This window comes from Neofelis nebulosa, chromosome 2, assembly GCF_028018385.1.
Source record: "Neofelis nebulosa isolate mNeoNeb1 chromosome 2, mNeoNeb1.pri, whole genome shotgun sequence".
In the NCBI taxonomy this organism is placed as follows: Eukaryota; Metazoa; Chordata; class Mammalia; order Carnivora; family Felidae; genus Neofelis; species Neofelis nebulosa.
This window is the reverse complement of record NC_080783.1, coordinates 145,249,168-145,272,301: the sequence shown is the minus strand read 5'-3', so window position 1 is coordinate 145,272,301 and position 23,134 is coordinate 145,249,168. Positions and strand designations below refer to the sequence as shown.

The window sequence follows — 23,134 nt, the reverse complement described above, 5'->3', positions numbered from 1 at the left end:
TAATCCCACAATGTGGTCACTCAAGTCTGGTGAGGAAGTAGGAGTCTCTTTGAAATCTCTTAATGGAAACGATTTGGTAAGCTTCCATTACTAGAACGGTTTGTGGGGAGGGGGTACTTGGGTGGCTCAGTCAGTTAAGCCTGGGACTTCGGCTCAGGTCATGATCACAGTTTGTGGGTTCAAGCCCCATGTTAGGCTCTGTGCTGACAGCTCAAAGCCTAGAGCCTGCTTCCAATTTTGTATCTCCCTCTTTCTCGGCTCCTCCCCTGCTCATGCTCTGTCTCTCTTTCACAAATAATAAACATTAAAAATAAAACAAAATAGAATAGTTTGTAGGAAATGGAACAGGTGAATAACAATGTGAGGTTTTGTTTTCTTTTGTTTTGTTTTCAGTGGACAACTCTCTGTTGATATCTAGGCTAGGACTTTCCTGCCCAATGACCTGCAGATGCCCAGCTTGGGGAAGTAGGAGGTGATGCAAGAGGAAGTTGGGCAATCAGCTCCTTCAGTCTATTAGCAAACATCATTTGATCTTTCAGAAATTATGACATGCCAATTTTCTCAAATGAGAACTATTAGAAAATCAAAAGCTTTGAATTAGATTATTAGAAAGTGATTTAGGGACACCTGGGAGACTCAGTTGGTTAACCATCCGACTCTTGATTTCAGCTCAGCTCTTGATCTCCGTGCCATGAGTTCACGCTCCACGCTGGGTGTGGAGCCTACTTGAAAAAAAGAAAAGAAATGAGTGATTTCATAGCAGTTCACACAACCAGAAACTTCTCTACAGAAAAAAAGACCTACTGTGATCTGTTCACCTGGAAGACTTCCACTTTCACATCAAGCTTAGCCTCCCTTCAGCAGGAAGTAGCTCTGACTTCCATAGCCTTTTCCTAACACTATCAGCAAGTTGGCTTTTAAATTATGAAATAATTTTGATCTAAAATGGAACCAGAGGATCTAAAATGGGAAATCTCATTCAAGTGCCCACAGGAAAATAAACTTAAGGACTGAGAGACTGATTTCCCGTAAATGCCTGATCTACAGAAAGCTGGTAATGTTGGGATTATCTTTCAAGACAGGGAGCTGGTCAGGAGCTACCTCATATCAACCTCAGAGAAAAATTTACTTATGGTTTCCAGAGACATGAACAAAAAATAACCCAGGTTGGGTTGATCTTAAAGAATAACCTGAGTTGAGCTTTATTTGTATGACTGGACTGGTTTTGTCTGCTCAGGGAATTTTCAAAGCTGGTTTCTGTTTGTTTTTTACTTTAACAGATTCTAACTGAACTCTCCCCCCTTTACATTTCCTGCCCATTTATACAGCCTGTCCCAGACCCTCAGCACGCTCACCTGTAGCTTGGTACAGTTTGCAAGTCCTGAATTCCAATTACTCTGCTATACCCAAATAAACTCATCTTTTTGACAATTTTGAGCTTGACTCAGTTTACCTCATTTTTCAGTTGACATTCCTTGACATCAGAAGTAGGATCCAAAGGAGTCAACCCTCAAAGAACAACCCTTGGAATCCAGCGAGGTACCCACAAGGAGTCCCTTACATTTATTACCTCTGCGGGTCATTGTCTCCTTTCAATTTAGTGAAGTCTTTTCTTGGATTCCAAGCTCCTTGCCTTTGGTTGAGCTCTCTGACTTTATTCGGGATCTGTTTAAAAGCTTTGTCCCTTTTGGTAAATACTCGTTCGCTGTGTTATTAGAAGCACACTAGAATTTCAGTATAGTTTCTTTGGAATTGTTAAGAGCAAAACAATTTTTTTTAAACATGATATTAGTGGGCATGGGTTGAGCAAATAAATTATACTAGAGTGGTTGCCACCTCGTTTCAAAGACTTTGGTCTCGGAAGCAACAGACTCCCCTGAAAGGATAAGGTGGTCAGGGACAGGCCAGGTTGACATTAGTTTGCCTGCCAAATGCAACACAATTTCCATGCAACAAGGGGACACCTGGTCATGCGTCAGACAGCTAGCGCAAAGGCCATCTGCCAGGGTAGAAAAAAAGGGTATCCCGTGAAAGGCACATCATAAAACAAAACACAACTCCCAACCCTGAAACTCCCAACCCTGAAAGCATACCCATCAGGCTATTTAAGAGTATTGTTTTCTGTTGCTCTCAAGGAAACCTCTGAGACACAGGATCCCAGTCATCTAAATAGGCCACTAAGGGTGGCCCTCCTTCAGGGACCCTGGATGGTTTTATGTGAAAAAATTATGGCCTCTCCTCATGCGCATTTTTAACTAAATTGACCAATCTTACTAAAGGTAATTTAGAACTTCAGTGCCTATTATGGGGAACTTCCAATCTCCCAAAACTTGCTTTTTTCCAGACTAAATTAGAAGACTGCAGGAATAGAATTAAACAATCGGAATGGGATAGCTATTTTAATTGGTACCTGGAGGCTTCTGAATGTATTCAGGATTCGAAAATTGCCTCTTTACAAAATACTATTTCTAAGTAACTGAAGCAAATAAACTACTGGAAGACGATTTGAGAAAAAATCTGAAGCCTCTTCCTTGGCAACACTGGCCCAGGCCCCAGGTTGTTCCACCTCTTCTAGATTCACCTCTGTCTTCTTCTAACTCTTTCCTTTATCTGAACTCCCCTTCTTCTCTATTGCTGAAACGTTACCAACCAAGTCTGTTAAAACTCTGCCTTTTAAAATTGGGTCTTCTGAGGATCCAGCTAAACCATTAATTTCTTATGTCCCATGCACCAAATCTGAACTTAGAGCTATATATAGTAAAATATTTTCCCAAGGTAACCAAGGATCCTCATAGACTTGCAGAAAAATTCAACATTGTAATTCAAACTTATCAACCTCACTTCTATCTTTGTCAATTAGTCCATGTGTTTGTTGGAGAAAGTCAAGCCCAGCATTGGATGAAAACTGCTAATGTGGAAAGTCCTGAACAATCTTTAGAATTCCAAGTAACTCAGCCACCAGCTCTTTTATGCAACTAAGCTCATGCCATAGCCAAATGGCTGCATCTTGCCATCCCAAGGGCTCTCCCTAAACCAGTAGACTGGAGCAAAATTCAGGCATGCATCCAAAAGCCTGCCAAATCTGTTCATGATTGCTACAGCAGACTCCACATTTATTTTAAATTCTGGACTCCCTAGAGGTGTTGACTCAGGGTGGCCTTTAATTCAATGTTTATAAATGGCTTAAACAGAGATCTATCCGTTAGTCAATAGAACCTGTGTAGACTGGGAAACAATGTATATCCCTGATCTTGTCAATCTGGCTCATCAGTTAGCCTGCACCCTAGAAGATGAATCGAAAACAAAGGCAAATCCAAACCAACAGCAAATAAAATTTTAAATTTCCAATTTCAAAAGATGGAATCTCACAAACTCTCTCTATGAAACTCTGTCATTATTCACACACACAAACAAACAACAACAAAAAAAAACCCTGGCCTTTGGAGAAAGGATTGCTACAAATAAAAAAGCTCTAGACAACTACAGCCTTCCATGAGCCCGGGGCCAGACTCATCCCAATGATGGGACTCTGAAGAAACACAATGACTGTTCATTCTACCATTCAATAGGCTGGGGGAACTACTCTCCAGATTGGGAACCAACCCCTTACAATATTAATCAACACAGGAGCTATTCTACCAGTGGTCAACCCCTCTACAATTAAACAGGTCTTCCCTCAGAGTAATACATTTACTCAAATCGTGGGAATCTCAAGTAAACCACAATATGTCCCTATTTCTAAACCTATACCTCTTTGTTTGGGACCTTTGCAAGATAAACATCCATTTCTCTTCAATGAATCTGCTCCTGACCACTTATTAGGATAAGATTTCTTTCTCTTGAAAATGAGAAATAACTTTTGAGTTCAAATCTCCTGAACTAAAATCCCTTGAGCCTAATCCCCAATAAATTCCAAACCCTTTTTCTTTCACATGTACTTTACAAACCAGTAAAGATCAAATTTCAGACTCATTTCCATTATTAGATTTAGTGTCCCCTACTCTATGGGCAAAGTCCTCTACAGACATAGGTAGAATTCATAGTGCCCCCCTCCCCCTTAAGATCCAAATTGACCCCTCAAAACCTCTCCCCCAAATTAGCCAATACCTATGAACAAGGAAGCTTCACATAAAAACCTATCATAGAAGGCTAAAAGGCACAGGGATTTATTATTCCTTGTGCCAGCCTTTTTAATATCCTTATTTTACCTGTAAGAAAACCTAATAGTCAAGAATAGAGATTTGTCCAAGATCTCTGAGCAATACATAATAACATTGTTATTCCCTGCCATTTTGTAATCCCTAATCCCCATACATTATTGGCATCCATCCCTACCAAAAGCAAAATTTTCACTGTAATCCACTTATGCTGTGCATTCTTTAGTATTCTAATCAATAAGGCTAGCCAGTATCTTTTTGGTTTTACTTGGGAAGGATAAGAGTATACCTGGACAGTACTGAATACTAAAAGTCCTCTATACTTCTCACAAATTTTAAAAGCTGACTTAGACAAAATAAAATTTTCTGGAGATTCCACCTTACTATAATATGTAGACTATTTACTTCTCTGCTCACCTTCTAAGGTCTCCTCACAAGAAGACAATATTTGCCTGTTAAAACTCTTACCACTAAAGGAAACAAAGTCTCAAAGAAAAAGTTGCAATTTGTTCAAACTCCAGCCAGATATTTAAGACATTTAATCTCAAAACAAGGGTTACATCTAGGCCCTGGTAGACCTCATGGCAACTCGAGTTTCCCAAAACCTAAAACCAAATGTCAGTTACAGAGCTTTCTTGAGCTAGTTATTGTTGCAATCGGATTCCAAACTTCTTAATGGCCCAGCCCCTATGTGTCTTATTAAAAACTACTAAACCTGACCCTATTACCTAGGAAAACAAAGATGAATTGGCTTTCAAAACCTTGAAATAAATCTTAATGAATCTACCTGTCCTTGGATATCAAAACTATCAACTACCTTTTTTTCTCCTTTTTGTATTTGAAAAGGAGGGAAATACCCCCAGAGTACTTACCCAAAAAAACGGAGGCTACCACACCAAACTCTAGGTTATTACAGCCAACATTAGATCCCACAACCCCACACTCCATGCCTTAGAGCTGTCACTTGTGGGAAAGTCCACTGAAGAAATAGTTATAGGATCCTCCTTGACAGCCTTTTACCTCATGCTATCAAAGCTCTCTAGAACTCAAGCCACACCCAACACTTTGCATTAAGCCATCTTTTATAAAATTTTCTTGCTAACCTCCCCTCATATCACTGTTTGTTGTATCAATCTCAACCCTGCCACTCCTCTTCCTTATTTCATGAGTCAAGTCCCTATGACTATTTGACTTTGACAGATCATTAACCTCTCCTGATAACTTATAAGAAACCTCCTTGGCAAATGTTGATTTCTCATGGTTTACTGATAGCTCTTACCTGATAAATGAAAATGGTAAATAGTGTGCTAAATGTGCATTATCAACACCTTTTGAGGTCATTGAGGCTGCACACTTACCTTTGGCTGTTTCAGCCCGACAAGCTGAATTACATGCTCTTACTCAAGCATGTACTCTAGCTAAGGGTAAATCTACAAACATCTATACTAACAGTTAATATACTTTCAGACTAGCCCATTATTTTGGAATGTTATGGAAACAACAAAGTTTCCTTCCTTCCAGCAAAGACAAAATTAAAAATTGTCCTTGTGGGGCACCTGGGTGGCTCAGTCGGTTGAGCATCCAACTTCGGCTCAGGTCATGATCTCACAGCTCCTGAGTTCGAGCCCCACGTCAGGCTCTGTGCTGACAGTTCAGAGCCTGGAGGCTGCTTCAAATTCTGTGCCTCCCTCTCTCTCTGCCCCCAACCCACTCACATTCTGTCTCTGTCTCTCTCAAAAATAAATGAACATTAAAAATTGTCCTTGTGTCCAAAATTTATTAGATACTATACTCCTGCCAGCAGTTCTGGCTATTATTAAAGGCCCTGGGCATTCTAAGTCTGACTCTCTGGAAGCCAAAGGAAACCACTCACAGATGTCTTTGCAAAAAATGCTGCTCTTACAGGATCCATAGAGCAAACCTCTATCACGGTCCAGAAAACTACTTCCTCTGGTGACAACCTAAGAGATATACAACAATTAGCCCCTAAAAAAAAAATAAAAAATAAAAAATAAATCGAGGTGTAAAGGCTATTGGTATCATGAAGAAAATAAATTCTGGTTTCTGACAACCAGTCCTGCCAGAAAATCTAAAATTTCCATTATTAACTATCATACATGAATTAAATCATTGATCAACTGATAAAATGATAAAGTTCATGAATCAATAATGGTGGGAAACATCTGCAAGGCACAAAAAAAAAGTTTTTTTTTTTCTTGTTCCACCTATCCTAAATTTAACCCAAGAAAACTCATCCATACTGCCCCTAGACATTTTAGTTTACCCAGTGGACCATTTGAGGCTTGACAAACGGATATCATACAACTGCCCCCATCTCATGGATATAAGTGCATTCCAGTAATGGTTTGCATGGTTTCACACTGGACTGAAGATTTCCCATGTAGACAGGTGACTCTTCTGCAGCTAAAATCCTATTGGAAAAGATTATTTCCCCCTTGGTCTTCATAGTAATGGGGAAATTCATTTTACTGGCCAAATACTTCAACAAGCCTGTGCTGTCTGCTCAATTCTGCAACATTTTCATTGTGTTTGTTGTCCTCAACATTCAGGACTGGTCTAACATACAAATGGAATTATTGACTCAGCTAAATTAGTGGAAACCATCCAAATACCTTGGGCAAAAGCATTGCTGTTGATCCTTCTAAATCTTAGACCTACTTTCTTTTGGATGCATAAACTTTCACATTTTAAAATAATTACAGGATAGCCAATGCACTTAGTCCCTGCTTCTTTTAACCTAAAACTAACAAAGAGGTGTATACGTTAATTTTGCAAACACCCAATGAAGTCCATAGAAAATAATCATGCTCTGGTAGAACAGTCTTTCCATGGAGCGCTCTCTGGAGATGAAGACGTCAAACATCATACCTTTAGTCTGGAGATTTTGTCTATTGGAAAAGACATCGCTAAAAAGACTCTCTTCAACCTTGCTGAAAATGTCCCTACCAGGTATTAATTAATCTCTGTGCAGCCAGACCTCAAGGAATAGATATCTGGGATTCATACACCACATCTAAAGAAATACCCCAAATCTGAATGAAGCTGTACACCAACTGGTGATCTGAAACTGAAAATTTGTAGGAACTGAAGCAGATGGCATCTGAAGTAGACAGCTTACTCAAGATATGCGTATCAGGCCTATATAACTTTCTTGTTTGTTTTTAATTACTCTCTGTTTTGTTAAATCAGATCATTCAGGCTTTTAATTGTTCTTTCCTTAGTTTTTGTGCCAGACCAAGTATTACTCATGATGAACCTGAATTGGTGGCCTGGCCACTGTCTTTATCTTTGCTGTCTTTAGATAACAAAACCAACCTGGTAAAGGGGCACCTGGGTGGCTCAGTCAGTTAAGCGTCCAACTTCAGCTCAGGTCATGATCTTGCAGTTTGTGAGTTTGAGCCCTGCATAGGGCTCTGTTCTGACAGCTCAGAGCCTGGAGCCTGCTTCTGATTCTTTGCCTCTCTCTGTCTCTGCCCCTCCCCCACTCATGCTCTGTCTCTGTCTCTCTGTCTCTCTGTGTCTCAAAAAATAAATAAGCATTTAAACAAAGTTTTAAATAATAAAATAAGAAAAGAAAAGAAGAAAAGAAAAGAAAAGAAAAGAAGAAAACCAATCTGGTAAAAAATGTAAGATTTTCCTTTGGTACCTTTGAGACCACACATGTTATTCCTTCTAGAAGACTGGTACCAAATACTATGGTTTTCCATTGTGTGCTACCCACTCATAAAGGGTTATCTCTCACTCAGGTCTGGACTCTTACGCAGAATTTTTCTTTATGTTTCACAAACAGTGACAGAAATGGCAAAATTCTAGGATATCTCCCATTAAATATTTGTGACCATACTATTTTATATGATCCAAATCCACATGAACTCCCTCCCTATTTGGCATCCAGAAGACTATATCATCTCCTCCATTAATATATCTCAACGGTGGGGCAATGAAAGCCATAATAATGCCAGAAAATGGGAAGCTAATGTGTTCTCATTCAGTGGTATTTCACTGGGAGTTAACCAAGAATCTGATGAATGGTGGAAACTTACTTTTTCCCTAGATATCTTCCAGATGTCCAACAAAACCTTACTTATGCTAGATCAGTTCGCTTGTGTCTTCAAATCTACTTTCTTCTACTTCTATAGATATTTAAGATGCTTACATAACCATTCCCATAGTGCTCATAAACCAGATTGTCAAGAACTTTGTATAAATGATCATATTTCTGATCGTGAGATTCCCTCTTTCATTCCAGGAATAAGAATCTGGGCAAAGAGAACCAATTATGCCTTAGTCTTAGAATACACTGGGTATTTCTTTTTGTGTGGAAGAAACATATATTCTATACTTCTCCTTAATTGGAAAGGAGGTTGTAGGATCATTACCCTCACCCCTAATGCCAAAATTAGAAAAACTCTTCCCTCTACTACTTATATACCTACTCTGAGGTCTTTCTTCTGTCAAGCTAAAAGGACATGTTGGAACTAGGAATGTTATAATTTGGGGTGGCTGCCTACCTATAACCCTATGGTAGACAGAAAGGGTTTGGGGCATGCTTTCGCCAGAGCTCTTTTTCCTTAGACTGGGAGTAGCAGACCTTGAAAAAGCAATTCACAATCTTTTCTATAGTCATGTCTACCACTTTCAATGCTTCTGTTCAAGCTTTTGAATATCAACAAACCCAAACAGACAGCCTTGAAAGTAATCCTATGAAACCACAGAGCCCTAAACCTCCTCACTGCCCCACAGGGGGAAGCTGCACCTTACTTGGAGAAGAATGCTGTTTTTATGTCAATAAGTCAGGGAAAATAACGCAAGAACTAAAAATAACAAAAGACAATATCAAGCTGTTAGCAGAAGTTGGCCAAGCTCCCAGAACCTGGGACATTTTCAATCTATTTAACATAGGCAATTGGGGAAAATGGTTGAGAGGTGCATTTCAATCAATAGCTATCAGTGGGCTTTTGGTCCTCAGTTTAATCTTTTTTATCAAATTTCTACTATTTTGTATTAGTACAAATGCCTTCTTCCCAAATGTATATACTATTTTTTTTTCCTTTCAAAGGCTTTTCCTGAAACTCAACTGACCACAGAAACTAAATGGTCCACTTTAGAGGGATATAACTGAAATTCTTAATTTTCAATCATCTTGTTGCTCAAATGAGCCCAAAGAAATTCCATATCACTTCCCTCCTCCCTGTGACAAGACTCCTGAGGATGGCCTTTCTCAGCTTCATGGTAAATGACACCTGGCGGTCCTCCTCGGCTTCACAGGACATACAATGCAATCCACCTTTGACAAAAATTAACAAGCAACACCTGAATGACATAACTGATCAATGGTGCTTTCTATTAAAGATCTTGATCAAAAGGGGGAAATGTAACAGAATTTCAAACTAAAATGGAACCAGAGGATATAAAATGTAAAATCTCACACGTGTGCCCTCAGGAGAACAATATTTAGGGACTGAGAGACTGATTTCCCATAATTTCCTGATTTATAAAAAGCTGATAATGTTGGAATTTTCTTAAGTTGATAGAGAGTTGGTCAGGAGTTACTTCATATCAACCTTGGGGAATTTGGGGTTATGGTTTCCAGAGACATGAACAAGAAATGACCCAGGTCTGGTTGATCTTACAAAACAAGCTGAATTGAGCTTTATTTGTATGACTGGACTGGTTTTGTCTGCTCAGGGAATTTTCAAAGCTGGTCTCCATTTGTTTTTTTATTTTAAAAGATTCTAACTGAACTCTCCTCTCTTTACATTCTCTACCCATAAATATAGCCTGCCCCAAACCCTCAATACGCTTGCCTGTAGCTTGCTACAGTTATCATGTCCCAAATTGCAGTTCCTCTGCTACTCCCAAACAAACTAATCTGTTTGACGATTTTGAGCTTGCCTTTTTTTTTTTTTTTTTTTTTTTTGTCGACAGAATGTAGACTAGTTTTCCATCGTGGGTACGGTGCAGCATAGGAGTGGGGAATCAAGGTACCACCAATGCCTAATTTCTCTCTCCTAAGGCGGCATTATAAATACATATTACTCTATAGATAACTTTCCCTCCCATTTCAGGTAAAGATGCGCACCCTGTAACACTGCTTCCTACAGCCCCCAGGCTCTTTGGGGGCTCCCCAGGGGTGCCGGAACCTACAAAATGTAAGTAATCCGTGCCACGGCAAGTCTCTATCCGCTCTAAATTCCATTTAGCAATTCCATCCCTCTAACTGTAATGGGGAGGGGGCAGGTAATCAACAAAGAGGAGTTGGCTTCAAGAACTGAGGGAAAATCTGAAGGAGGCAGTCGTTTGCAGCCACGAGGACCTTTGAGGGGAGGAGGAAAGGAAAGGGGATACAGAAATGAGCTCCCACCTGGGCAAAGATTTACATGATTACCGGAAAAGGAGAAGTCTTTATAATCTCTCCCGAGTCCACCGAGATGTGAGAGAAGGGCCCTGCTCTGTAGGCCCAGCCCAAGCACGGATCGTGAAAGCATCTGGACTCCTGCCCCTGCTCTATAGGGTCCCTGTCCTAATGCACGCATTCCTCCCTGAAACACGGTCGGTAACCGGGCGCGGGGACTTGTGGCCGCGGGGCTGTCCTGGGGCAGAGGAGCGCAGAATCTCGGCTGGGGCGCGCACGCTGGGAGATCCGGTGCGGAGCCCTAGCGCGGCCGCGGACCTTAGGAACCTCCGCTCAAACCGCGGGCTGCAATGTGTGTGTGAATCGTTAGCAGAAGGCGGGAGGACCGCCACATCTAGGGCCTCTGCAGTAAAAGAATCGAGTCTGGCGGCCAGATATAGGGGCGGGTGGGGGCGGGAATCCATCAGCTCCACAAAGTAACAAAGCCCTTTTATCGTAAATCAAGTTCAACCTCGCGCTCTGGAAGGTCCTCTTCTTTTGGTGGAGCTCCCGCGGAGGCGACCCGCTGTCCTGGACCCGATAGTAGCGGAAGCGGGGAGACTCTCACCCGGGAGGAGGACCGGGGTGAGAGCGCGGTGGAGATCCGGCCTTTCGCTCCACCCTCCCGGCTGGGCAGCCGCCTCGGGAACACTTCTCTCGGGCTTCCGTCCGCCGAGGCGGCGGTTCGCGGAGCAGTCAGGGCAGCGCGAGCGAAGGAAGTAAAAAGTGCCATTTAGAGCGATTCCACTGGCGACCTCGCTGCGGCCGCGGCGCAAGGGCTTCGAAACAACAGACCTGAGGCCCCACTCCTCCCCAGTCGGCTTCCACTAAGAACTTATTAAATAGGGACGGTTTAGAGTTGATCTGTCACTGAGCACTACTTACCCCGAGATCTTTGGGTTTTTGAATTACTTTATTGATCTGAAGATTTTCTTCTTTGGAATGTGACCCTGTTTGGACTTAGAGCTAATCAGGAAACGCTGCCAGGAGGGCTCTTTGTAATCACCTCGCGGACCTCCCCCGCTGGTGCCGTCGACCCTTCCCCGGCGCGCCCCTTGCGGTCGCCTAGGCTTTGCAGGGAACCCATCAGTCCCCGGCTCTCCGCTCCACCGCGCGCCCTGGGAGCTGTCTGTGGTGCTAGGAGAGAGAACTCAGGAGAGGGAGGCCCGGGGGAAGAGACCAGGAGACAGAAAGGAAAGACTGAGAATGCAGTGTTGGCCAAGACGGTCCGCCCCGTAACATTCGGACTGATAGAGACCTTCAAAATTCAGCCGGAAGGAGGGGAGGAACAAAGTCCCTTCTGGGTCACCGCACCGCCCTGAGGCAGCTGACCTGTTTTTCCAATGCAAGAGGCCAGTGACACCTCCCTTTCTCTGAAAGCGCACACACCCAACTCTACACACGAACCCCCCACTCGGCCCTGGGGGTGTTCAGCCTGCCAGAAGTAAGAAGGAAGGGGCACTGGGCTCTGGCCATGCTCCAGGGAAACAATCAAGTGGTAGAGAGGAAGGCTGGAACTAGCCAAGAAAGTGGGACAAGACAAAGACCTAGTGGGAAACTCAAGGAGCCCAGAAGCACTTTCCAGGGCCCATGAGGTAAACCCTGGGAAAGCCCCTACTCATCCCTCTGCCCGCACCTCTCTAGCCAACAGCCAAGGCAACAGGCAGCTTTCCCACACTAAGGATTCCGAGCTAAGGAGGAAACATCAATCCCCTTGGAGGCTCCACCCTGCCCTTGCCCATTCCCACCAGTGGAGAAAAGTCAATCTCTTTCCAAGCCTGTTGACTTCAAGCCGTGCCTGGCTCTTTAGAAAACTAAGCAGCTCTCTTCCAGTGTATTTTTGTAACCACATGGCTTAACAGGAACTAAAGTTTCCCTAGCCCTGGGGAGAGCTTTTCCAAATATTTTTAGAAAGTTAAAAAATGTAACAAAACAAACTACTCACAAGCTGCAGTTTAAAGCGGGGAGGTGGGATTCAGCAGACTCCTGGGGAAGGGCTGCCTAGGTAGGAGTCAGAAGGCAGGGAGAAAGGAGGAGGGAAGTCTTGGTTTGAGGGTAAGTGGGTTTTATTTGCAACAGAGGAAATCCGCTGTCTAATTTGCCATGTGTGGGCTTTCATTTTAAGGGGTGGAGCAAAAATAAACTGATACAAGGTGTAGGTATATTTGCTGGAGGCTAGAGACAGGCTGCAATCGTTACTTTACAACTCACTGAAAATTGCTGGCTTGGACTAAACTAGCTGGCTGCTGGCCGGGGAGTTAACTTTTTACTTCACCTGACTACAGATTTCTGCTAGGTTTGCTGTGGTCCCAGAGCGGATATTGGAGTGGGCAAATCTAAGGGGGTCATTGTGGGTGTGTAAACATCTCTCTGAAACAAGTTCGTTTTCCTGGGTTTCTGGAGGAAGCAAAGATTGCCACTGCAATTCCCTGATTTACCAGTCCCCACCTTAATCAAAGGTGCAATCCAAATAAAATCCAACCGTGGAGTGCCCTTCAGACACCAAGTGAAGCTAAGGAAAAAGAAAAGGAGCACAGCTCCCAGGGACAGCTGTCCTCTGGGCTTCCATAACTGACTCCAGATCTCCCATGAGAAAAGACCTTTGCCTGTTATCTTTGTTCCTGCTTATCAGAAAACCTAGGGTTGCACTCCTCATTTCTTAGCCAACCCCCATCTTTGTTGGACAAGCACAGAGGAACAGAGGACCCCTCTTGAGGAAAACGATGGGTTTGCATTTGACTTTTAAGCCATAGTTTGGGGACATTTAGATAGAAGGGCACCTGATGAAGTGTCCTTGGCAGTGCTGCAGCAGAAAGAAAAGAATGAAAAGAAGAAATCCAGCACTCAGTTTTCTTCCTGAAACAACACCCATCCCTAATATCCAGTTTGCCAACTTTTATGCGACAGGAAATAACTAAAACAAATTCAGAGGGGAACTGACACTTTTAGCTCCCCAGTTTAGGGGATTGAAGAAAACATGACTCTGATGAAAAGCAAATTTAGGAGGACTCTGGGGGATCCAGAGTAATGGCTAACAGCAGTGGAATATAAGGCTAATTAAGAAAACTTGGTCTGTATAGACATAGCGCTTCCCCCTGCATTGTCCACCTATGGAGTCCAAGTTCAGCCTTGAGAGCGAAGGGGCAACAGGCAGGCTCCTCCGCAGAGTGGCTGGTGACCTGCCGGCTGACTGCTGGTAGCAGATGGGTGCTGTGGCATTGCTTGTATTTGTAAGTTTGTTTATGTGTTTTTCCCAACTGGACCTGGGGTCATTCTTCATAGGGAATGTGTGATGTGTGAACTCCAGTGACTTCCAGGTCCCTCTTGTGCCCGAAGCTGACTGGCCCCGGGGCCAGTGCAGACAAAAGCTGTAGTACACACACCCCTCTCCTCCCCCTCCCCCCAAGACGTGGAAAGTGCCCTTTTAGGCCCAGGCAGACTATTTTTGAGGCATTTAAACTTGACTGTAAAACCCACCAGCAGCTAAGATGGAACAAGGAGAGTGCTAGAGTGCCCAGGCACTGGGCATTCCCCACTGGACACAGTGGTGCCCAGTTTCCAGCCCAACCCAACTATCTTGAGTGTGCCCCCAGCTCAGCAGGAAGAAAATGAGAAGGGCCAGTCCAGACCCTTTTGTTAGAATCAAACAAGACCAAGACCACTTTTGAAGCAAATTGATGAGCTAAATAGAAATCTGCAAACCACTCCCTAATTAGCCAAAGACTGATCAAGGCGCCTGAGGCAATTTCCTCCTGGATTTCACCCCTTTCTTCCCTTCTTCCTTCCCACCCCTCCCCAATCCACACTCCCACAGCACTCCACTTTTTAAAAAATGTTTTTAACTCTACTAAGGTTCAACATCAGAGAAAGTTGGAGGATGGGTCTGGATGTGTTCTGGCTGTGTGTCCCTTTAACATGGACCAGGGCAGGAGTGAAACTAGAGATATGAGAATACCCACGGGGGGATCTAACTCTGGCTCTCAGGAAATGCCCTTGGGGCTGCAGAATGTGGGAGCAGCCCTAGAACTGAACCCCTGTTTCGTTGTTCCCTTAGTCTTGAGTGCTGAGCCTGGTGGGGAGCCAGTCTGGGGGGGTGCACCTGCAGCCCTCGCAGAGATGCTACAAGTATTTACACATCCGTTCACACACGCTCCCAGAGACCTCCATCCTCTGGGCAGGGCCCCTCATTTTGTGGTCCCAACCCATCCATGGGTGCGGATAAAAAGCTTGGCAAGCCTGTCGTGGCCAGACTTGGATTCCTGCTCCAAGGCATCCCAGCACAACAAACTCACTAGGACAAGAGCCTCGGCGCACGGCGCGGAGGTGGGGGCTGGATGCCCGCTGGGGAACGAGAACGCAAGGATCAAAGCCGCAACGAGGGTTTGTTAGCCGGGCCTCTCCGAGTCCCCCGGGCGTCCTAATTGCGCTCCCTGCAGCCGCCCGCTCGCAGGCTGTCCCGCCGCGTGGGCGCCGGGCTGCGGGCTGCAGAACAGCTGCGAGGCCCGAGGAGCGTCCACCCGCCCGCAGCCCAGCGCTGGGGACCCTCATTGCCCCGGGAAGAGCCTAGGAGAAGGAGGAGGAGGGGCCGACAGACCGCGGTTGCCCGGCAGTCTGGGAGCGGGGGAAGTTGGCCGCCCCACTCAGCCAGCACCAGCGGCCTACAAGCGGAGACTTTTCCTCCTCCGCCTCCCGGGCTGCTCTGAAATCATCCTCTTAAAAAGAAAGGAATTCACACATCAAATAACGGCTCGGAAGAGACCAGCGTGAAAACTGGAGCTGCTTTTATGTAACTCAACCCAAAGTCGTTACAGATTTTGTAAATTCCTAATATGATGGGAGGGATTTTTTCCCCCTAAACCAAGTCAGGCATTTCATCATAGTACGTTCTGCTTTAGTAAAATCAGCTCCCTTGAATTTCATCGCTTGTTAAAAAAAGATAAACTTTATTTTTGTAATTTTCAATCACAAAAAAATCTATATTTTTGTCTAAGCATTTATTTTACTGAATCAAAAAGACATGAAAAGAAAAATCATGTTTTACTAACGTATATAAGTGACTCTTTTTTGGACAACATATAATAAATATGATATATCACTTATCACTCAGTCTTTCAAATGTACATTTTTTTTTTCATATTATGGAGCATGCCACTTTTCCAAAAGAAAAAAGGTCATGAGAAATCAGTGCAAAGTTCTCAGTTACCCTCCTCTTTTCTCTGGGGCAGACGGAATGTCCACAGCAACGCCCTGTGCCTCGGAATCTGAGGCTGGCTGTCCATCTACAATTCTCTCTGCCCCTACGGCTTCCTCTCCGTGCCCTTCCTTCTTCCCTCCTTTCCCCTCCCCCCTCCCTCCCTCCTGCTTGTCCGTAAAGTCATTTTTAAAAAGAACTTGAGGTTTTGTTTTTGTTGATGTTTTCACTTACTGGTCGCACTTTCTGTGGGGGCAGCATTTTCGCCAGTCACACTGCTGTGGGGAGCTTTCCAGCCCTGTTTCTGGGGGTGGGGAGATGGAGAGTGGAGGGCTGGCTCCTCTTTGGGGCCCCCCCCTCCCATTGGTGTGCGGCTTCTTCTCTCACTTCCCTGCTTCCCGGGGTCGCTAACGAGAGAGGCCTCGCTGCCTTGAGCGGGGAGAGGAGGGGCAGCTGTCCGGTCGGGGAGGGGACGGGGAAGGGACCGCGGCGCTGTCAGTCGCTCGTTCTTCACCGGGGGTGCGGGGTGCCTGGGATGGGGTTGGACAAGGGATTGAGGGCTGGCTGTCCCCCAGGCCCCAGGCCGTGGATGAGCACACGGGGCACCAGGGGCCGCTGCAGCTGGGGGTGGGGCGCGGGAGGAGTCCGGTACATGCTGCTGTACATGGCTGCGGCGGCCGCGGCGGCCGTGGTGCTGTCCATGCTGCCCAGCAGGCTTGGGTGGTAGAAATAAGGCGACGGAAACATCCTCTGCAGGGCCGAGTAGTTTCCCGCCTCGGCCAGCAGCTCCAGGCCCACCGCGGTCTGCCGCTTCCACTTGGTCCTGAAAAAAAGCAGGCGTGCAGGCACCCCGCCGCTGTGGGCTCCGTCCAGGCACCAAGGCCCCTTCTCTCATCCTCTCCTGCCTTCTCTTTCTCGGGGGACAGGAAAACCGAGAGCTCTGAGAACCAGGAATGAACCGCACCTCCTAGCTCCCTCCCCCACGATCTTGCTCACAGAGTAACCCAAATTCAAGTCAACTTTGTAAATTACACCCTTAATATCTGAGACACTCATAAATGAAATTCTACAAGCTTTGCTGCCTTTACCTGACCCTCTGCTCTGCTGTTGCCCCCTTTATAATTAGGCTACTTCCTGAAACTTTCCTGAAGGCCAACTGGGACCACTCTTTCTATAGGCGGGTCTTCTCCTCCTCCTCTAATTCCTTTCCCCAAGTGGCCCCCCCAACAATCCCAGAGTGTCCACTCTCTGCCCCTCCCCCCTTCCTCCAGGCCTAGTGAGTAGAAACCATAAACAAAGGAACACAGAGACTCCTGAGCCCCTCTCAGTCCCCCAGCGCTGTGGAGATACATCTCTCTCCCCATTCTGATAGGACCTTACAGCGGGTGGGGCGGAGGGGGGGGGAGGCTTGGGGCAAGGGAGGCAGCAAGGTTTCAAAATGGAATTGGTTTGAAGGAGGACTCTCCCAAGGTGACAGTACCTTGGGGCCATTTCAGGAGGGGAAAAATGCATTTCAAGATATTCTCTCCTCTGGGAGAGAGTAACAATTAAAACCTGTGATCAGCTCTTCTCAGTCTCCTCCCTCCCCCACCATACCCCGCTAGGAAGAAGAGGCGATCAGGCCTTTGCTCAAATGCCCCACGAAAGAACTCAGGGCTGGTGGGCCATCCGTACCCGGCAGCTTCAGCCAAATTAATAAACATGTCGCCCATTTTAAATTGGCTACAAATGACACTAATGTTTTCCGACAGAATTAGGGTGGCTGAAACCGTACGTAATGAGACAGAAAATTATGGTAAAGATGACAACTGGATGGGCATTTCCAACCACACTTATGGACGATTAGAAGACAAATGAGAGAAGAGGAGGAGACCAAAATAAAAAAAAAATCGAGACAAGGGAGACAACTGCCAGGCTTGGAAACACAGCATAACTTCAGCCTCAGATTGCCTGGGCTCGCACTACACTTCAAGGGCCCGCAAGCCCTTTCCTGATTTCCTTTCAACAGAAGCAGTGATTCCTGGCAGGCTCTGAGGTGACAAATACAGGGGACAGACCCTCGGTCTGGATGCCTGGCCGGCTGCCTCATAAGCCAAGGCAAGGACATTTAAGCTGAGGCCAGTGGGGCAGTTCCTCCCGGACCGAAATAGCCAGGCTGTGTGGCCAGCTGTAGACATTCGGAACCAGCCTGGGGCAGGCCCAAAGGGTGCACGGCACAGGCTCTATAGGCCTGAGTGTCAGCTGCACAGATGTCTCAATTTGAGAAGGTGTGGCTTGATCGATTTGGGGGCAGGGGGGGGGGTGGATTCCAGCCACTGGGGTTTGAGAGGGAAAGCAGCATATGTTAAGACACTCAGCAATGCAAAATGTTCCAAACTCCAGCTGCCTATCGGTCCCTCTCACCTTGGGGATGTGGCTAATCCCTGTTCCAGCCTGGAAGCCCGCCCCCCCTCAACCCCCAGGGCCCACTCTGGGGCCTCTGAGTTCCTGGGGTCTCCCGGGGCCAGGAGGGGAGAAGATTGGCACGATGGTCATGACCTAGATGGCCAGATGCCTTTGCTCCCTGCCACAGCCTCCCTTACCTGCGGTTCTGGTACCAGGTCTTGACTTGGGTGTCGGTGAGGTTGAGTGCAGCTGCCAGGTCCATGCGGTCCTGCACACTCAGGTACTTCTGCCGCTCAAAGCTACGCTCCAGTTGATTGAGTTGGTGGTCAGAGAAAGCTGTCCTGGCTTTTCGAGGCTTTTTGGCTCTCACAGGGGGACTCTCCCGGCTACTTGTAATCTCCCGGTCTCCTTCCTCCTTTGTTCCTATGGTAGAAACCCATAGCCGTAAGGTACTGTGGAATAGGAAGGGGGAAATGCCTTCCTGGCACACACTTCCACATCCCCAACTCAGCTGCTGGTCTCAGGGGGCTATACTCTGCCACCCTCATCACACACATACTTGGACCCTATCCAGTATGAAGAAAGAAGACCAAGGCCAAGGAGTTTGGAACTTTGTGCGGCGCTCCTAAAAGGGTTCTAAAAGGTTGTCTGATCTTCCCATCTTTGGAAGTCAAAAAGAAAAAACAATATTTTACAATATAGTAGGGTCCTTTCGTTATTGTTTCCTTCACTGGGGGGGGGCTGTCCTATTCCTTAACCGTTTTCACTATGACCTCATTTTTGCCTGATTTGGAAGTTTTCAAAAGATCTTTCCACTCTGTTTTGTTTTGTTTTGAGGAAGGGACACCTTTTTCATTTCACTTTTTCTGTTTATTGAAAGTTACAGGCACTTGTTTTCCTTTTTCAGATGCACTTGGCAAATGTTGGAATCAAGTTCTCTGCAGTTGCTTGCATTGAGTCTTGTAAAGCTTCAGAGAGAATATGTCACCCAGACACCAAGCAGAGCTCAAAATCACTGAGCCCATCCAGGTGACAGCCCAGAGATTTCCGGATTCTATTTGTCAACTTTGGTTTTTTACTGAAATGCTGGGAAATCGATATGTCAGCCCCTCTCTGTTTGTACCCGTTTTTGCTGCGCTCCTTGATCTTCCCTGCAGGAAGAACAATAATCTCTCTAATTGACCCACTGGGGAGGTTGGTGCACAAAAAATCGCCAGACCAGACTGTACATCTGTTTTGGGCACTATTATGCTAATGTGATAATAGTAAACCGAGGAGCCAGTATCCTACCTTCCAGATAGTCAGCACGCATCTTTCCCAGAGATGGCAAAGGTTAATAATAATAACAATAAACTTATTAGTAAGGGAAAAAAATAACTCTCCTGGCACATTAAAACTCTTTTGTCATGCAAAGACCAGAACACTTCCTTATAAAATTGTATGAGTAGAAAATGGAAAAGGGGAGTTGAAGGACAGTTTCAATTGCCATCTTCTGATTTTACAAAAATAAATAAATCCAAATTCCATCCAATTTTATTTTCATAAGCGCCACTTCCCAATTACTTGCAGGGAGACGAAAATCTTACTAAAATACAAAGATTCAGTTGGGGCCATGGAGTCAGAAGGGTATTTTAAAAACTGAAAAACTATAAATTTTTACCATATCGGCTTCCCTATATCAATCACAATCTAATTTTAAAAAGTTGCTTTGTTACTCAACTCGGAAAAATTTCCCTCATTAAATCTGATGATTCCTGTGACGGTGTTCAGAAAATATGGTGTGCTGGGGGGGGGGGGGGAGAACGAAATAATTTACATTAAAGAATAAACTCTTTCTGCACACACCCCTAAACACCACGCTAGCTAAGCGCGTTCCTCTCTCCCACCTCCCCCCATTCCCACCCCCAAGGTCTCAGCTAGAAAAATCTCAAGTACTTCCCTTTTATCAATGAAAGTATGCCCGTCAGATCCCCTCCGCCTCCGCCCTATTCCTAATACATTGAAATTAAGTAAAACAAAGAAAGGAGTGGGACTGCGGGGAGGTTGAGAGGTGGCAATGTAACAATAAACTGAACTTCGGACGAGTCCTCCAGTCGCGCGCCCAGGCCTCCCTCCCGCTAGCAGTTTTCGACCCGGGCACGATCGCCCCAGAAGCTCCCGGAGTAACCCCGCATCGGAGACTCGCGGGGGTCCGAAGGGGAGACCGAGAACCAGAGGACCAGAAGCTACACGGCTCAGCCAGCCAGCCGAGGCGGCGCGACTCACCGTGGCATTTGATGTCGCTCTGGGAATCTTCCCGCTTGTCGAGTTTGGTTTTGCTGTCCTCCTGCTCGAGCTTTGGCCTGAAGCTCTCGTGCGCCGCATTGCTCTCCTGCTTCGGGGTGTGGTGGGGAGAGGAGACGCTGGTGCTGTAAGGCGCACACGCCGCCAGAGGTTTGCTGTCGCCCAAGATGTCCTTGATTAAAAAAGAAGAGGTGGAAGTCCTGGGGGCCGAGGCGGCCGGGCCCAGCTGCTGGGCCGGTGGCTGCTGCTGCGGCGGCGGCGGCGGCGGCGGCGGCTGCTGTTGGGGTGAAGGCTGCAAACTTTGCGTGGGGGCCGCGGCTGGCGGCGGCGGCTGCTGGCTGTGGTGGAGGTGGTGGTGATGCTGGGGCCCCTCTGCTACCAGATGCGGCTCCGGGGGCTCCATGGTGACGGAGATGGGAGAAGAAGGCGCCGTTCCTACGGTATCAATCTCCGAACAGGGGGACGGAGTGGCCTGACTCCTAAAATCCGCGGTCCTGGCCTCGCCGAGCGGGCGGAAATCTCCATTCATCATGCCGGGGCTGCCCGAACTGGCACTGGACAAAATCGTGTCTATTCCAAAACTCGACCCGCTGGCCCCTTCCATTGTTGTCATTTCTACATGAGGTCCGCGCCACTTCGCCGCTCAGCAGCCGCCGCGACCGAGCAAAGGAAGCTATCGATCGTAAAACAAAATAAACACTAAACAATGTTGTCGCCGCTTTGAAAAAACAAAAAAGTGGGGCGGAGGAGGGAAGGAAGGATAATCGGGAGGTGGCAATCGGTGGACACTTTGGACACTTTTTGTTTTCCTTATTCATAAAGTAAGGGTGAGGAGAAGGGGAGAAGGGGAGACAGAGGGGGAAAGTTACAAAAATTGTCGAGGAAGAACGGAGCCTGCGCTCCAGGGACCACCGCGCACGTGCGGGAGGCGGTGGCGGCGCAGGGGACCCAGACGAAGACGCAGGCGGCAGGAGGTGACCCCGACGCCGCCGCCGCTGCCGCCGCCGCCTGGGTCTGCCCACAGCCTGGCACCAGGCGGCAGCGGCGGCGGCGGACCTGGCAGGTGCAGCGCCCTCGAAGCCCCGGCGGTCGCGCGCGCCCTCGGAGCTCCCGGGCAGCTCCCCGAGGTGGCTGCCGCGGGCGACTCGGCCGCTCTGGAGCCGCGTTTCTGAACTTTCTCGGAAAGTTGTGAAGACACCGCCGCAGTGGTCGCGGCCACGCAGGACGGAGAGGAAGAGAAGGAAAAGAAGGAGCAGGCGCAGGCGGAGGCGGCGGCGGAGACGCGGCGCCGAGCGACTCCGGCCGCTGCCGGGCGCGTTCGCTTGTAATCCGGCTGCGAGCGGGCGGCGCCGACCCCCTCACGTGACGTCACGGCCACTGCCGCCGCTCTCCGCGCTGCGCGGGGCCCGCGCCCCCGCCACCGAGGCCGCGCGCCGGGCCCCGCGCTCCCATTGGCCGCGCCCGCGCGAGCAAGCGACGCCGACGTACTGGGAGCCAATGGACGCGCGACTCTAGAGCCCGTCAGCGAGCGCGGCTCGGACCCCGCTGCTCTTTTGAGAACCTGCTCAACCCTTTGCCTGCAGCCCAAAGCCCAACACCTAGTCCTGCGGTGGTGCCGGTGTCCACAATCACGTGCGCGGGCAAAGGCAGAGAGGAGAGGAGAGCCGGGGTAGACTAGAGAGGGGAACCAAGGGGGTAAAATTAGAAACAACAACAACAAAAAAATCCACCCAGAGAGTAGCAACGATGTGTCCGTTTTCTAACGAAGTCCGGGGAGGGAGGAGAGAAAGGACCGTGAGGGAGAAGGAATCTGGCTGGCTTACCTTTGGACTCCAGCGCGTCCGCCCTCGCAGCATCCCCAGACACGCGCTTAAATAGTCCGAGGGCACTGAGAGCAGGGGGAGGGGATCCCTGAAGGAATCCACGGGAAAGTGTGTAACTCCAGCAGCCGGACCGCTGGGTGGGCCGGTGGACTCGGACCTCCGATTTGGCCCCCAAAGAGACCAGGGGCCCGGGCTGTGGCCCTGCTGGGCGGCCGGCCTCCGAGGGGGGTTGAACGCATCCACCCGGCACTCACGGGAGGCGTGGGGTGGGGAAGGGGCCTGCTGCTCAAAACCGCGGACCCAAGTGTGGTCACCAATCAGGGCCCGTGCTGCAAAAAAAAATGCCTGGCCAGACACTTTCTCCTGAGCGGGGTAAATAATGCCCCGAGGCGTTCTCTAGCGGCGCGGGCGGCGATGGTTCACCGCAGTGTCAGTCTGGAGCGGGGCTCAGGAACCCAGGTGGCGGGTCCGCAGCGCGCACTCCGCCTCGCCACCAGCCAGTTCTCTCCTCTCTCACTCTCTCTCCCTCCCTCCTTCCGCCCCCCCCCCCCACCTATCCGTCCGCTCATTTGGAAAGGAAACAGTCACTGCGGATCCACTTGGGACCTGGAGCGTGGCTTGACTGTGACGCCTCGTCGGAGGGTATCAACTTACATTATTTTCTCTAGGACGTCTCCAACCTGTCTCTTGTTGAATGTCAGAGTAATGGGAAGTGCCAGTGACAAGACGGCGTATTACTCCTGATTAAGTGCCGTGTCAACCTAATTAGCAGAGTAATTATAAGGTGCTAATGAATGATTCAAAGTTCTTTGAGTTACATTTTACTCCAAATTACCATTTTAAGAACCCTATGAATCTGAGTGGCTGGCATCGCTTCCGT

At 47.5% G+C, this 23,134-nt stretch overlaps 1 protein-coding gene across 1 annotated transcript; it reads right to left on the bottom strand.

Annotated features, from left to right (window-relative positions):
• Positions 1-15,320: 15,320 nt before the first annotated feature.
• BARHL2 (BarH like homeobox 2) lies at positions 15,321-22,422 on the bottom strand. The gene is made up of 4 exons (XM_058716638.1): positions 22,255-22,422; positions 20,414-21,104; positions 18,346-18,571; positions 15,321-16,586 (listed from the first exon to the last, which is right to left on the bottom strand). Exons 2-4 carry the CDS (start codon positions 21,042-21,044, stop codon positions 16,274-16,276), a joined length of 1,170 nt encoding a protein of 389 aa, XP_058572621.1. The 5' UTR covers positions 21,045-21,104; positions 22,255-22,422; the 3' UTR covers positions 15,321-16,273.
• Positions 22,423-23,134: the final 712 nt, after the last annotated feature.

Excerpts from the sequence above, each read along its gene's own strand:
- BARHL2 (XM_058716638.1), bottom strand. The coding sequence starts at position 21,044 with ATGACAACAATGGAAGGGGCCAGCGGGTCGAGTTTTGGAATAGACACG. Across the intron at positions 18,572-20,413 it reads GAGCGACATCAAATGCCACG|GAACAAAGGAGGAAGGAGAC; the intron begins GTGAGTCGCGCC and ends TTTCTACCATAG. Across the intron at positions 16,587-18,345 it reads ACCTGGTACCAGAACCGCAG|GACCAAGTGGAAGCGGCAGA; the intron begins GTAAGGGAGGCT and ends GCTTTTTTTCAG.